Consider the following 16,193-nt stretch of genomic DNA (forward strand, 5'->3'; position numbering starts at 1 on the left):
TACCAAGAGTTTAAGTTTGGGAAGGGCTGAGGGAAGCAGTACAAATGTTGGCTTTGGATAGTTTGGGCTCAGAGCCAGTAGGGGCCTATGGAAAGACACAATTTGTGTGGGCACTAGGCCACGAGAGGCCATGGGAATCCCTAGTGCATTCTGTTGGCCTATAACCATCGCTTCAGAAATGTTAGCTATCATAGGCTAGAACCATGTGTAAAGGGCCAGAGAACAGTTTTCACTTGATTTCTTTTATTAAAAACTATAGCACACTAGAGCTGAGAAAGAACCAAGACGTACCATTTCATCCAACACCCTCATTTCACAGGAAAGGCTAAAAGGTAGAGACGGAAAGTGATGCAGTAAAAGAATTATGAGGTGGCTAGTGTCCCCTCGCTAGACTTAGGATGCAGGTCTCTGGATTTTCAGCAGCCTCTCCCATACACCACCGCCACAGAACGTAGGTGAGAATACTAAAGGTAAATTACTATTCTAATTGCTACAAATAGCAAATTATCATGATTCTTACTCTGTGTCCAATGCCATTCTCAGTCCTTAACACATGGTCTCTCATTCAGTCCACATGACAACTTATTGTCTGCATTTTTCAGAAGAGAAAACTGAAGATTATACAGACCCAACAACTTGCCCCTGGTGGAGAAGTGTGGTTTGGGGACAGGGGCAGGCTAGGAGTCAGGAGGCTGTTCCATTCCAACACAGCAGGACCTGCCCTCTCCGTCAGAAGAATGGAAACATTGAAAGTCCCCCTTTGACTTTGAAATGTACAAGTCCCACGTGCTTGATGATTCTGAGCCTTGAAGAAACACCATGCCAGCTCATTAGCCTGCTATCTTATTTATTAGTCACTCCTGTTAATGATCAGCTACAAGAAAGGCTTTTTGTAAAACAAGCTAGAAACCAAAGACACCAGATCTGTGTGGTGTAGATTCCCAGCGTGTTATTCCTGGCTTCCATGGCAACCCTAACATTGGGCGGCAATCTCGATGGAGTCAGCGACAGCAGCTGGAGAAGAGCATTTGCTAAAGCCTTGCGAGCAGCGAGGAAACAAATTGCTTGCCCAATAGTTTTCCTTTGGAGTAATTACTGTCCCAGTGTGTTTAGGCGGTTGAGACCGAAGCCAAGTGAAGTAGGAATGGAGGAAACAAAGCGTTACACCAAAGTGGAGAGAGGACAATTTTCAGACAAGTTAGAGAATGCACACAAAGAGTTAGGGGTCACTGTAGGAAGGTGTAGAAGAAGATGGGTGTGCAGAAGTGTAAGGTGACCAGAAGGTTAGCTTGTTTCCACAAAGCCTGGGGAGGTGGAGTTCTAACAGTACTAAGCATGCTCAGTTGTATTTTTCTGCCCCAAGGAACTGGAGCCCTCCTCTGGAGTACTGTGTGGATGGACAAGGTGTTAAGGACAGAGGTAACTATTGAGAAAGCGTGAGAGCCAGTTCAGGGAAGCAGAGTGTAATACGTTCCAAGTAGAAAGAGATTCAGTATAGGACGTTAACTGCTTGCATGGCTGTTAGAGCAAGGGGGCGTGGAGTTCACCACAAACACACATCTATGGCCTCTGGATATTGCTGTCACCATCATTGACCAGGATGCTGGTGAGCTGACCCTGGGACTCCATGTCTGCCGCTGTAGCTCGCTGTCTTCTACAGCCTTGAAATCTAGGAGAGACAACCTCTGTCTCACATCATCCTCCATGACAGTGTCTAATAGCTGTTTGGCTCGTTCTTATCAAAAACTCTACCTGCAATGCAGTCTGGCTCTAAGCCTATGCTCATACTGCCCTAAAATGTCTACTCAACCCCTGGCCTCACCCACTCTATCAGACCATAAAATCGTAATGCAATATCACGCTGTTCAGGGGACCCCGCCCCCAGCTCCCAACTCAGTGTGGTGCAGAGGTTCTAGCTGTTCATGCCTTTTGTAAACCTTCCAAATGCGCCTTCTCTGTGAGACGTCTTGGTGAGGCTGTTATATGGTGTCTTCAGAACCTGGAGCAAACAGGGAGTTCCTGTGTTTGTATAATTCAACCAAATGGAAACGAGAAAGTGTCTCTTTTGCTGCTTCCGAGATGCAGACTTCAGAAATGCATTCTCTGTCATTTAGCTCATCTCTACTCCAGGGAAGAGATACCGGGACCCCATGCCACGAGGCCGATATCTGGGGCCTCTCCCTCCTGGCTCTAAGGGCTTAGCTACCCTGCCTTCCTGTCGACAGGGCTCTCTGCCCTGCTCCTGGCTTCCATCTGCTGAACTCTGAGAAAGCAGATGAGGTAACCGCTCAAGTCTGTCAGTCTGAATGCCCCCGTGGGTCAACGCCAGTCTGCTTTGGACAGCTGCCTATGCTGTTTGATGCTTTATGGGGAGCAGAGGCCACATGGCTGTTCCCCAGGAAGTGCCTCACGTGCAGCCTCAGATAATGTGTGTGCATGTGTGCACTGTACTTGAAGATGGTGCTACTTCTTGATTGGAGAAAGCAAGAGAAATGGCCAGAGTGTTTGATAATAATACTGGTTTTTTAAAAGGCCTGAAACGCATTGACTACGTTGGGACTTGTTGGTAGTCTTTATCAGTTACAGGAGAGTTTTGCAGCAAGCTGAAAGGCATGTTGGGCATTTCTTAGTGAGGTTTGAGCAAACTGTTTTACCTTGCAAGGAAATTTCAAGTCACTGGAAACTGTTTTCTCCAGGGCTAAACGGGGGCAGCCTTTTCTTTGGCTCTTTTGTCCAGAAATTTATCCAGGGTTCTGGAAACTACAGTTGAGCTTCATACGATGCAGCCCTTCAGCTCCTGTAACAGCTACCAGAGGAGACTGGTGTGATGTGGCACTCCCCCCCCCCCCTTTCCTTTTTCTGGCTCCTTGGTGCATATTCCCTGAGGGCCTTAGAGAGCTGTGTTCCTGGAGGAATTTATGATAGTCATGGGAACAACTGACATTGGAGCTAGCGTCAACTGGGATCCCTCAGGGGGCCCCTGCTGTGACTCTACCTTATTGAACAGATTGCTATGAAAAGACGCCCACTCGTGCCGGGCGGTGGTGGCGCACGCCTTTAATCCCAGCACTTGGGAGGCAAAGGCAGGTGGATCTCTGTGAGTTCGAGACCAGCCTGGTCTACAAGAGCTAGTTCCAGGACAGGCTCCAAACCACAGAGAAACCGTGTCTCGAAAAACCAAAAAAAAAAAAGACGCCCACTCGTTAGAATCTTTGTAAAATAATGGAGAAAGAAACACGTGTGTTTTGCCAGGACACTCCTGTGTGTGCCTCAAGGTTGGGAAGAATTCATCCAATGGTGTCGGTCTCAGTGTATAGACACGCCTTTCTGGGTTAACACGCACACAGAGCAAACCGCCACGTCTCTGCCTTTGACCTTGGGTTCTACTTGTAGGTGTTAGGAAGAATGTGCAGGTTGACATTTAGACAGTGTCCTGGGAATTCCTGAGGGACGCCGTGGTCCATAGTAAGTTCAGTGGTGTCTCTGGCATGTCTGACGGAACACGGAGTCTAGCTACTGTATTTTCCCTCCCTTCCGCCATCCTCTTCTTTTTATCTTAGCCTGCTTAGGTGTGGAGAGACCATGAACACCGTCTCTGTCTTGACATACACTGTGACTTATTCTCAGTGGTGGGTCCTGAGAGCGTGTGTGCTATGTGTTTGTCACGGGTCCATGAAATATTCCCTGAGTCTTTCAGTCGGATGTCAGATGTCTAGGTACTGTTGTTTGTGATTAGGGTGAGGCTCTCGTGTGAAGTACACATTATATGTCTCCCGAGTGATCCCTCATCTCACCCCGCCTTGCTCTGTGGTTGCCTGTCCTCTTTACTTGCATTAGTGAGCCCTGTAGTCTCCTGAGGCTGGGGCTGTGTCCTAGAATGCCAATCTCCCCGCAGCGCCTGCACTCTCTTTTGCCCTAATGGCTTCTGTTCACCACTCCCTGTGTACACCTCTGAGCTAGGCTCTCATGAAATGAAGACAAACACAGTCCAGCTGTGATGTCAAGGTGCTGTCTGATTTGTTGGGCTTCTGGTCTAGCAAACGTTATGTTTGTGGGTGGACACTGGACAGTTAAGTGCCACCACTCACTCGCCATCGCGACCCAGTAACGGAAACACGTCTTTGCACAGCAGGTATGAAGTTGGGATAATTTGAAAGGTGTAACATGAAGGGGCCAGGTCTGCTTGTTTGTTGGGGTTTTCTGTCCTGCCCGTACACCCAGCTGTTTAGTCCCAGAGAAAAATCACACAAAGATCTCTGTAAGTTATAAAGCTGATTGGCTCATTAGCTCTAGCCTCACACTGGCTAACTCTCACATCTTGATTACCCATTTTTCTGATCTATGTTAGCCATGTGGCTCAGTACCTTTCTTCAGTGGGGGCAAATCACATCCTGCTGCTTCGGTGATCTGGGCAGGAGTGGGAGGAATCAACTTCCTCCTTCCCAGAATTCTCCTGTTCTCATTACATCATTTCTACTTCCTGTCTGGTTTTCCCACCTATACTTCCTGCCTGGCCAATTAGCATTTATTTATAACATGATTGACAGAATACAGACAATTCTCCCACACCAGAAAGGCAAGTGTCTTGAGTTGTACTTTATCTTCTGGTTCTCCTTCAGGTCTAAGGTGTGAGTACATTAATGTGTTATCTGGTGACTAAGAGGGTGAGGTGCCTTGTCTATGGGAACAGTGCCCAGAAATGCAAGTGGTGGAGTCAGGCTGATGGGTTTTTAATTCCTTTTCACCGTCTCCCATCAGCCCCATGGACTTGCTATGGAACCTCTCCTTCCTTTGTTACAATTGTACAATCTACCTTCTTTATTGCCTTGTTCTAACTGAAAACTAAGGCATATCTGTCACACACATGATGCAGCCGTGGAACAATATCTGCATGAAGACATGCAGGAATCATCCAGGGTATGGGGTCACCATGTTTCTAAGGCCACTCACTCCTGGTGGGGAGTGGTTTCTGGGGCTCAGGCATAGAGTACTCTGCTGCCATCCCTTCTTCTAGGCTCTTGGCAGACAGCCTCTCACACCCACGTGTCCCTAGAGACAGAGTTCTCAGGCTTGTGCCCAAGAGCCACCTGGAACAAGTGCAGTTCCTCATCCAGAAAGAATCTGACTCATCACGCTTTGGACTCAGCATTTTAAACACGCTTGCCGAGTGTTTCTAACATCATCTGACCACTGTGGCTTTCTGCTATTGCTGTCCCTCATTGTAGCTCCAGATCAGCATCTCCATCCATCCACGCTCATGGAGGGCTACCCAAACTTCTCATTTTGCTTCCTTTCCACTCCTTTTGCTTCCATGTACTCATAGATTCAGAGAAGAGCCTCGAGGGACCTGGCACTCTGCTGAGTCCCAGGATTCATGGAAGATGATGCATGTGACTTCATAGCTTCATGCATGAAACATGGGGGAAAGGGCTCAACATAAGAGACCCCAGGACTGAGGGCATCTGTAGCAGAGGGATTAGTGTACAGAGAAACACAGACAGGCAGCCAGACATCGTAGGGTAGAAGACTAAGGATAGGGCGTGGTGGGAGAGTTGGAGACACTAACGTTCCTATGTTTAGCATCCTGCAAACATCAGTGATTTTGGAGGAGCTGGCAAACACCAGTGACCTTGTTGTCAGTGACTTTGTGGTGGTACAAACACCAGTGACCCTGTTGTTGGTGACCTTGGGATGGTGCATACATCGGTGACCCTGTTGTTGGTGACCTTGGGAAGGTGCATACATCGGTGACCCTGTTGTTGGTGACCTTGGGATGGTGCATACATTGGTGACCCTTTTGTTGGTGACCTTGGGAAGGTACATACATCAGTGGCCTTGGGATGGTGGCTTTGTTAAACAGCTCCCTGAGGCTTAATTGTTCTGGGCACTTCACAGCTACAAAACCAACTGTTGTGACTGAGATGGACAATGTATCCCAGATACTCATTCATGAGAAGTTCTGATACAAAGAGAAGATTGAGGTCCCTTGTGCCAGGAGGGTCATTGATGAGATGGTTGAGGTTCTAAGGCTACGAGGAGTCTGATTGGTGTTGATGGGAATTCTTAGCTGACATTTGATGCTAAGACCCGGGAGCTTGAGCTGTGGATAAAGGCTGTGATGCAGTGGCTTAGATTTTCCTGCCATTCTGGTCCTGATTTTAACTTGTGACCAGTTGTCAATCCAAAGAATTTTGAACCCTATGTAAAGTATGTAGCACTGACTTCAGTTAGGTTTCATCATGTTAGTTCTGACTCATTATTCTAGAAATAACTCATGATCTTGACTCTTTTACTTCATGTATTCATGATTCTCCCCCTGAATTTGGAGAAGTATTTGGAAAGTATTACTGAGGAAGAAAGGGTTTGTCAATGAGTCCAAGCGATGTCCTGGACCCTTCAGCTGAGAGTGTTGTCCTAGGCACCAGAGTCAGGGGTTCGGGCTATCCCCAAGGGTACATCTGGAAGATTTGAATGGAAGTGATGGGTTCAGAGAAAGCCATGACTCACAGGCGTTGTACAGTGTCTAATCTGAGGTAATGCAGCAGCTGGCTCCTGGCTAACAAGGGAGCTGGGGAAACAAGAGTCGATGTCTTCCAGGCCTGGCCAAGGTCCATGGCACTCTAATAAAGACCTAGATACGTGGGAACTACAGGTCAGGTGACACTGGAGACAAGAGTCAAAGATGAGTAAAATGACTTCCGAAATATCCTTTTAACCCTCTGTAAGGCCTGCACGTCAATCACACCCAAGGGGAATACGGGGACAGAACCACACGTGGCCTGTGGCATGGGTGAGGGGCACGGCAGCATTGCTTGCATGGTGGTCTTCACTCTAGCTCCTCCCCCCACTTCTCACCTCCCCTGTGTTCTGTAGAAAATCTCTGTGAGCTCATCTTTTCTTCTGTTTCTCTATAATGTTCTAGTCACATTTTAAATTGCGGCTGGTATTGTTTCACCGGCCTTAGGTAATTCAGAGCCCCTCTGATAACTCTAGAACTAGAACAGTTGTAGCTGTTACTTCTCCGTCGTGGTCTCCAGCGTTACACTCAGCTCACGGTCACCGGCTCCAGCGTTACTCTTGCCATGATGCGAGGAGCTCAATATTTATATGCATGGCCCTCCAATGGCGCGGCTATCCTGAGCTCAGGTGTCAGCGTCTCTTATCTCCTCCCCTGCTTGTAGTAACCCGCTCTCTAGGTCTCAGCCCACACCTGCACTTCATCCCAACAACTGTGAGGCCTGACCTGGACTCTCCATCCGTTGATCTCGCCGCCCTTGCTGCTTCTTCACCCTTCACTCCCCCTATTGCCTCCTTTCCCAGGTCTGATGCCAGAGGAAACCACTGACTCACCCTGTCAACCTTTGTCCCCGTCCTGATCCACACAATAACTCTGTTATATCGCGTAGTTGAAAGTGGCTGTAATGAGACGCCCAAACATGTTCTCTGGTCTCACACATCATGCTGTCTATCTTCAAGCAGCCTTCAGGCTGTTCAAAGTCCCAGTCTAGTTTCTAATTTGATCCAGGCCCCAGAAACCATTACAGTTTTTTTTTTCTCTTCTATCGTTAAAATGTTCAGTTCTCTTAGTGCCCACAAACCATCTGCCTGTAGGACTTTTCTGGGAGCTGATAGGAAGACTCAGGTCTCTGAGATCCATTCTCTTGTCCCAGCTACATTGCCTCTACTCCCTGCAGTCACTGTGAGGCCAGTGATCTGTCCTTCCACGTCCCTTTCCCATCCTCAGTCTCTTCTGAGATCTCACACCTGCTGAACCCTCAATAAGTCTTGTCAGGTGAACGTAGATGTGAATTACCAGCCGCCTAAAGCTCTGGGCTTCTCGTATTCTGGTAGGCAAGTGTTTGTTTTCATCATTTTATTAATTAAATACACACATACGCACACACACACACACACACACCACACACTGGACAGATGGCAGGCAAGTGTGGGCCTTGGAGCTCAGTCTGTCATTCCAGGAAGGGAAAGGACTGACCCCAGAGAGCAGGCGCAGTCCTGGTGGACCCTGAGGATTCTGGGAATGGAAAGTGGATAGGATTGGCTGAGTACAGCTTGGTGGTTAGAGTTTGAGTCTGCCACTCACACCAGTGTAGCCAGAGTCCAGATCCAGCTTCTCTGCTTCCTAGGCAGGAAGGAGATTATGAGCAGGTTTTGGACTCTCTGGAGACATGTCTTCATCCATAAAGTGGAGACAGAAATGACCCAGTTCCTAAGGTGACCAGGGAATAAATAGGCCAGCACATGGAAAACATTCCAAACAAGGCCGGACAGCTCGGCATGATCCACAACTTACTGTGATGTTCTCTTTCGATCTCACAAGTCTTTTGAGGTTTTCTTGTCTCACTTTCAGAAGACTGAAGATTGGGCCTGGGAGATGCTCAGTGGGTAAGGTGCTTATCGTGCAAGCCCAAAGACCCGCTGGGGTGACAGGGGCAGGTAGGTCGCAGGGGCTCACTGCCAGGAGGTCTGGCTTCCCTGGTGAGAGAGACCCTGTCTCAAAACAGAGCACAGCATAAACAAGCATGAAAATAGATGGTGCTGAAGAATGAGCCAAGGTTGTCCTCTGGCTCACACACATACAAGCATGCGCATGCACAAACACACATGCACACACATGCATATACATGCACACATGCACAAATGCAGGCATGCACACACATGCGCACACACATACATACACACACGCATGCACACAAATGCACACATGCACACATATGCACAACAAACACATGCACACACATGTGCACACACACAGACACACACAAACGCATGCACATATTCATAAGAGGCAGAGGGTCTAAGAACTCACAGAGATGATCAAGGCTATTTGGGCAGAAAGTGACAGAGCGTGGACTTGACCTGAGATCACAGGACTAACTGTTCTTTCCCTGAGAACCTCAGCATCCCCTCCAGATGACATTTCTGTACTCTTAAAGAGACTCACCTCCCGCCCCAGTCCAGGCAGGCGTCAGGAAATATTTAGGATGCTGTGATTGACCTTACCAGAGTCAGTCTATGACAAAGCTGCAGCCCAAGGAGAGGAAATAATTGTGAGGTTGCACACTGTCATCCTGCAGGGTAGAAATGCTCTTAAAATTCTCCTCCTGGCTCCCATTCCCCTCTGGAAGAACAAGAGACTATTTTCTCAATGCCAGGACATTGAGTCAAGATGACAAGATTGGAAGTGCTGTTGACAGAGTCCAGACCATTGCTTTACGGCGAGAGGGATGACATTTTATTATGTACTCAAAAAACCTCATCCAAGTGCGGCTGAGTGTCCTGTCATGAGGGGCCAAGAGGAAGATCACTGTGTGTCTTTCCCGGGGCCGAGGAGAAGGGGTATCCTTCCTCAGCACCAGCAGTTAACACGAGAGGATCACTCAAAAGAGAGTCCATTTCTCTGGAAACTTCTCTCAGCTGGCTGTTGTGGAGAAGCTACAGATTTCCCACAGGAAGTATCTCAGTGTTCTCAAGCATTTGCAAAGCTCTTATTGCAAATTTGCTCAAATTGCATGTTTGCTACACTGGGGATGTCTTAAGGGGACCTTAAAGGAAAGATACCATTGCTATTCCAGCCTGACTGTAGTGTGAGCATGACAGCCCTCAGAGGGAAGACCATTTCCGTAAACCTCAGTTTCCCCTTCTGTAAAGCCAAGACCCCTGGGGTCCTTTGGCTTGTAGTCTGAAAGTCTGTGAACCAAGGAGACTTCAACCATGGTGACGCTGTGATTAACAGCGAAGATGTAGGAACTAAAATTAAGTCACACAAACAGGATACACACATCTTCTAGAACTTTCTGACTTTGTGTTGTTATTGTTTCCTTTTACTGACTGCCCTGAATTAATTTCTTCCCCTGAAGACTCCTTTTAACCACCCGAGATTCCACTTGATTCTACAGATGTTGATGGAATTCTCACTGTATTTCCCACCACAGGGCTTCAGAGCCCCACCTTGTGGGACTCACAAGGAAGCGGTGAAGTCAGGACTTCCCAGAGTTGATCCATTGCCTAGATTAGTGTTTCCAGACCAGGATCTCTGGACCAGTGACATCAGTATCACCATTGAACTTGTTAGGAAGGTGAGTGTTCAGATGCCTCCCCAAACTCACTGAGGCAGCAGCTCTAGGGATGCGACAGCTTTTAAGATATCCTGCAGGGAATTGGGGCGCATGGTCAAGCTTGAGAACCACTGAACTAGCCTTCTTGGGGCACACTGAATCCACAAGGGTAGATCGCTAAAACATGAATTCAGCTCAGAGCTACAGTGAACTCTCTTGGAATCTCTAGCCACAGTTTGGACCATTGTGGGATTTTTGTTAAATGTTCCAAGCACTGTGGAGACTACCCATTTGCTTTGATGGGAACCACTCCAGTTTAGCATACAATTCCACAAGGACCTTTCAGGATTTCCTTCAAATGGTGATGCTCGGTGGGTTGTTGATGCTATGAGTAAGACTCACAGTAAAATCTCAGTTTGAGCAAAAACCCTTGCTACCAATGTCTCTGGGAGAAGAGAGCTTTCGGGATTTAGTCCTCTATGGATTCTCCTCCCTTTGACTCTCTATGGTGAGGTCTAAGCCCAATTCGCCGATCTCCTCAGCAGGTGGAGAGCATGGGACCGTTATCCCAGAAATGAGTCCAGACTTACTTAGAATGGGCAAACAAGTGTGGCTTCTGGAGGGGGACTGTCCTGAGTCATCCTGACAGTGTCTAGCTCCAGCCTAGGGCCACATGCTAGATCATGGGTCCCCTCAAGAAGATGAGGAGCATAGTTGCGTCCTAGGCAGACAGTCTTGGGGCTCAGGTCTTACCTGGTGTTTAGTTCCCTCCCTTGCCTTGGGTGTGTGTTCAGGTACCTATATCTAGTACCAGCTGAGCAACTATAAGCGTTAGCCCTGCTCCTGCCCAGCCTTGAGCTGAGTGCAAAACTAAGGAAGGAGGGGGAGCTCACCTGCTGGCTCCTTGTTCACAGCTGCTCTGAGAAATGGGTTTTTCTGTCCCTTCTGTGTCTTCTGTTTTTCTGAGTTAGGCAGACTCTTCGGCACCTCTGTTTGCTCATCTATGCAATGGGTCCAGTTCTAGCAACTCTTCTCCGTGGTTTGTTCTGAGAGTGCAATTCGGTTGCTGTGGAAATCACTCTGAAAAACAGCATAGAACATCTTGCAAATGTCAGGTTTCTGTTGCTGTTGTTTCAGGGTCCGAAAGGCAGTTTGTGGAGCCTCTGTTTAGGGAAGCTCACCTTATCTGCGCCTGGCTCCCAGTCTCGGGTTCAGATGTTATATGGGAATGTGTTGTATGTGGCTTCCTGCCAGACTACTGGTGTTGGGGCCACCCCCTCTTCAAAGACCGTTGGACTCAAATGGCTGCAACGAGGAGATGTGTATGCCAGTTCTGCGTGACAAGTCACCACCTGGCGAGCTAGCCTGGACAGGGCGACTTCACAGGCCTTCCCACTTCCCGTTTTTATGACTGGCTTCGCTGTCTCGTTTTTTGGCTTTCTCTCTCATTCTTGCAGCTGTGGTGGTTGGGATTTAGGGCAAGCACTTGGGATTTTTTTCTAATCCCTTTCAAATCCTGCTTGAGCTGCAAAGTCCGGGAAGGGCATAGAGAAGGGGGAAGGGGAGGATTATCCTGCCTAAAGGCAGTGTGTCAGTATATTTCCTTCTGAGCTAAGGAAACAGCTGTAGCTTGTGACTTTATAAAGTGACTGAGGGGATCGCTCCATTGGTGGAAGACTTGCTGCGAATGCATGAAAACCTGTTTGGGTTTTCAGCACCCACAAAGCTGGGCATGGCTACACATGTCTACAACCCAGTGGATCCCTGCAGTTGGCTGGCCAATGGATAAGCGGTCTGTTCTGTTGGTTCAGTGAGATACCTGCCTCAAATTAAGGTAGAGAGCAATGAGAAGGGCCTGCCTCTGGCCTCCACATTTACACACACACACACACACACACGCACGCACACACACACACAAACTCAAACCCAAACACATGCACACTTGTAAAATAAAAATACAGCGGGTTATTTTGACTCAAAGTTCAGTGAGTCAAAAAATGACATTTTTGCTGTTAGACATGCAAGGAGACATTGATGATAAGGAAGTGTATGTGCAGACTGTGCCTCTGGCTCTCTTAAAAAGTCATGAGAGCTCAGTCACCGAGGCTCTGTCCAAGGACACACTCAATCCTAGCTCCTAGCGAAGGTCTACCCTCTGGACACCATAGCTACACCAAGCTTCTCTTCTCCTTATGCTTCACAACAGGGGTTAAGTCTGGGCACATGAGCCTTTGGGGACAAACAGCATCCAAACAGTAACGGATTGTCACTTATGTCTCTCAGAAATTCCAACAGTGGTGTGGGTCATGCACCTGGAATCTCTGGCAGACTTTCCATGCTGAGGATTTAACTTGGGGGCTCGTGCATGCTAGGCGCATGCTCTCCCACCACGCTGCATCCCCTAACCCTGATTCTGTTGACTGCAGTTATGCAGCTTCTCTACAAGAGACGTTGTATAATATGATGCTAAGACGCCGTGCCATCTGTGACCGCTGCACAGATTTCCGACTCAGTTGAAAGGTCTTTTAGAGCTGGCTTCAGAACATTCTCACATAATCCAAACCAGTAGATCCTAGTATTCCCTATGTTCTAAAGATGCTTATTCTATTATCCGCCGTTCTCCCTGGCTAGGGCTTTGCTCATGAGCACCTGTCCGTGTGTTCTTTCAAGCCAGACACTCTGTATTCACAAGGGGGAAGCTCATGCCTCATCTGTCCACAGCCCTTGTACATCAGTTCTCTCTCTCTCTCTCTCTCTCTCTAATTCTCTTTGGGGAAAAAAGATGTGTTTATTTTTATTTTATGTGTGTTTAGACTGCATGTATGCCTGTGCACCATGTGCATACATTGGCCCTTGGAGGTATGAAGAGTGTCTCAGATCCCCTTGGAATTAGAATTACAAACAGTTCTCAGTCAATGTGTGGGTGCTGGGAATTAAACCCAGGTCTTGTGCAAGAACAGCCAGAATTCTTCATTGCTGAGCCATCTCTCCAGATCTACTGCTGATCTTTCTCTTAGTCTGTTGTTAGAAGCTCAGTTTAACATGTCTTACTGCCGTCTTAGCTCCATCTTCCAGAACAGATGGCTAGCCATTTGATACTGGACCCTCTCAAGCATTTCCCAGTCTTTGCAGTGCTCTCAAACTTAGGAACCGTGCCACAGATAGTAAAATAATTTTGACTCTGATAAAGGGTTTGTCTGAAACTGCATTGTTGACTTTGTAGACTTACCTTGCAAAAAGAAATTCTGTTTGTAACTAAGGGTCATGATCATATAGTAGGCACAGATTTGCCTGAGAAATTTCCTGGTAAGAATAAAGCTGAATTTTGGAGGTTCCAAAAGTGACTCTGAGTCCCAGGACTTTCCATAAAAACCAATCTGCATCGGGTCCTCACCTCTTGTTTCTGGCCAGCTTGGCACAAATTTATATATACCTGGAGATAGAGAAACTCAATTGAGGCATTTGTCTCCATCAGGTTGGCCTGTGGTCATGTCTGTGGGGACTTTTTTACTTTTTTTTTTTTTTTTTTAATGCTGACGTAGTGGGAGGGCCCAGCTGACTCTGGGCAGTTCCCAAGCTGAATAAGAAAAGCAGCTAAGAAAGCCAGGGGACACAAGCCAATGGGTAGCGTTTCTCCATGGTCTCTGCCTTGGCTTTCCTTAACGTTGACCTATAACCCGTAAGCCAAATATCCCCATGTTACTTTTGGGCCAGTGTTTTATTACAGACACAGAAGAGGAAATCCGAACACTTCCCCTCTGATGCTTGCGACCTCTGCTCTTTCCCCAGAGAGCTCCTGTGAGAATAAGCGGGCGGATCTGGTGTTCATCATTGACAGCTCCCGAAGCGTCAATGCCCACGACTACTCAAAGGTCAAGGAGTTCATTCTGGATATCCTCCAGTTCCTGGATATCGGTCCTGATGTCACCCGAGTAGGCCTGCTCCAGTACGGCAGCACAGTCAAGAACGAGTTCTCCCTGAAGACCTTCAAGAGGAAGTCTGAGGTGGAGCGAGCTGTCAGGAGGATGAGGCATCTGTCCACAGGCACCATGACGGGACTGGCCATCCAGTATGCCCTCAACATTGCCTTCTCAGAAGCAGAGGGGGCCCGGCCCTTGCGGGAGAATGTGCCCCGGGTCATGATGATTGTGACTGACGGGAGGCCTCAGGACTCGGTGGCTGAGGTGGCTGCAAAGGCCCGGGACACAGGCATCCTGATCTTTGCCATTGGCGTGGGTCAGGTGGATCTGAACACACTGAAGGCCATTGGGAGTGAGCCCCACAAGGACCATGTCTTCTTGGTGGCCAATTTCAGCCAGATCGAATCTTTGACCTCTGTGTTCCAGAACAAGTTGTGCAGTAAGTTCTGTGCCTCTGTGGCTTGTTTTTCTTTAATGCCTATTTCTGCGCTCATGGCCATGGGCAAAGAGAAATGCATCATTCTTTGATGGGTTACACTTTGGCCAAAGGGACAGGTGTTAAGCATGTAATTATACAAATACAAAAGTAGCCTCAATTGTTAACAGTATAATGGGGGAAGAATTCAGGGCATGGTGGGACAGAAGACCCCAGGGCCTAATCTAGACCATGGTGTTTATAAAGGCTTACCTAGGGGAAAGGGTGTGTGTGTGTGTGTGCGCGCGCGCGCGCCTGTGTAGGTGCATCCACAGGTATGGAAGTTGGAAGACTATTTACAGAAGTTGGTTCTCTCTACCTTATGGGTCCTGGGATTTAAATTCAGGCATGGTGGCAAGTCCCTTTACTTGACAGCCCCAAAGGACATTTAAACTCAAAAGGCAGAATGAGTAAGGCTAGCATGAAGGTTTCCCCACACACGTTGAGCTGACACATTGGTATTCCCGAAACTGAAACTTGTGAGCTGGAGTCGGGGAACAGAAGGCAGGGTTCAGAGGAGCTTACCCATGGGTTGTCTGGGAGACCAAGACATCTTCGCTGCATGTTGGTGTGAGTGGTGGGTGATCTGTTAACTGAGCGTGATGGTGTGAGCAGTGCATGGTCTGTTAACAGCGTGATAGTGTGAGTGGTGGTGAATGATCTGTTAACAGCGTGATGGTGTGAGCAGTGGATGGTCTGTTAACAGCGTAATGGTGTGAATGGTGGATGATCTGTTAACAGTGTGATGGTGTGAGCAGTGGATGATCTGTTAACAGCGTGATGGTGTGAGCGGTGGATGTTCTGTTAACAGCATGATGGTGTGAGCGGTGGATGTTCTGTTAACAGCGTGATGGTGTGAGCGGTGGATGTTCTGTTAACAGCGTGATGGTGTGAGTGGTGGATGTTCTGTTAACAGAACATGATGGTGTGAGCGGTGGATGATCTGTTTACTGAGTGTGATGGTGTGAGCAGTGGATGATCTGTTAACTGAGCATGATGGTGTGAGCGGGATGAGCAGTGGGTGTTCCGTTGACTGACAAGAGACAATACATAGGAAGGACTGAGGTGTGGCCTTTGAAGACTGAACCTTGGATTGGGACAGACTGCAAACCCTTGTGCTATGGTGCTTAGAGAAAAGGAAACAAGATGTACTTAAAAACATTTTTTTTTTTTTTTTTTAAGATTTTTTTTTTTTTTTTTTTTTTAAGTTTTTCGAGACAGGGTTTCTCTGTGGTTTTGGAGCCTGTCCTGGAACTAGCTCTTGTAGACCAGGCTGGTCTCGAACTCACAGAGATCCACCTGCCTCTGCCTCCCAAGTGCTGGGATTAAAGGCGTGCGCCACCACCGCCCGGAAAAACATTTTTTAAAATTCTTTTGACACAAAGTCTCCATAAACCAGACTGGTTTCAAACTCTCTGTGTAGTAAAGAATAACCTTAAATTTTTTTTTCTCTTGTTTCACCTCTCACATGACAGGATTACAGGTATGTGCCAGCACCATGCCTGGTTTGTGTGGGGGCTGAGAATGAAGCCCAGATCTCTATGCATGCTGGGCAGGGACTCTCCTGACAGAGCTATACCCCCAGCCCCGGGGTGTACTTTTTTTTTTCCGGGGTGTACTTTTGATGCATCTTTAAAAAAATAAAATAAAATCCCCTTGCAAGAACTAACTTCAAAAGACAAGGACTCCATTTTCTCTTGACTCCAGAGTCAAATGATTTAC

General features: G+C 47.7%; 1 protein-coding gene across 2 annotated transcripts in view; it reads left to right on the plus strand.

Moving 5' to 3' along the window:
• Matn2 (matrilin 2) overlaps positions 1-16,193 on the plus strand; it is a 116,029-nt gene that overhangs the window by 29,613 nt on the left and 70,223 nt on the right. For both annotated transcript variants that reach the window (XM_057792171.1, XM_057792170.1), the window contains exon 3: positions 13,866-14,435. In XM_057792171.1, coding sequence (XP_057648154.1) covers positions 13,866-14,435 — 570 coding nt within the window. The remainder of the gene's footprint in view (positions 1-13,865; positions 14,436-16,193) is intronic.

This window comes from Chionomys nivalis, chromosome 17 (genome assembly GCF_950005125.1).
Source record: "Chionomys nivalis chromosome 17, mChiNiv1.1, whole genome shotgun sequence".
NCBI classification, from domain to species: domain Eukaryota; kingdom Metazoa; phylum Chordata; class Mammalia; order Rodentia; family Cricetidae; genus Chionomys; species Chionomys nivalis.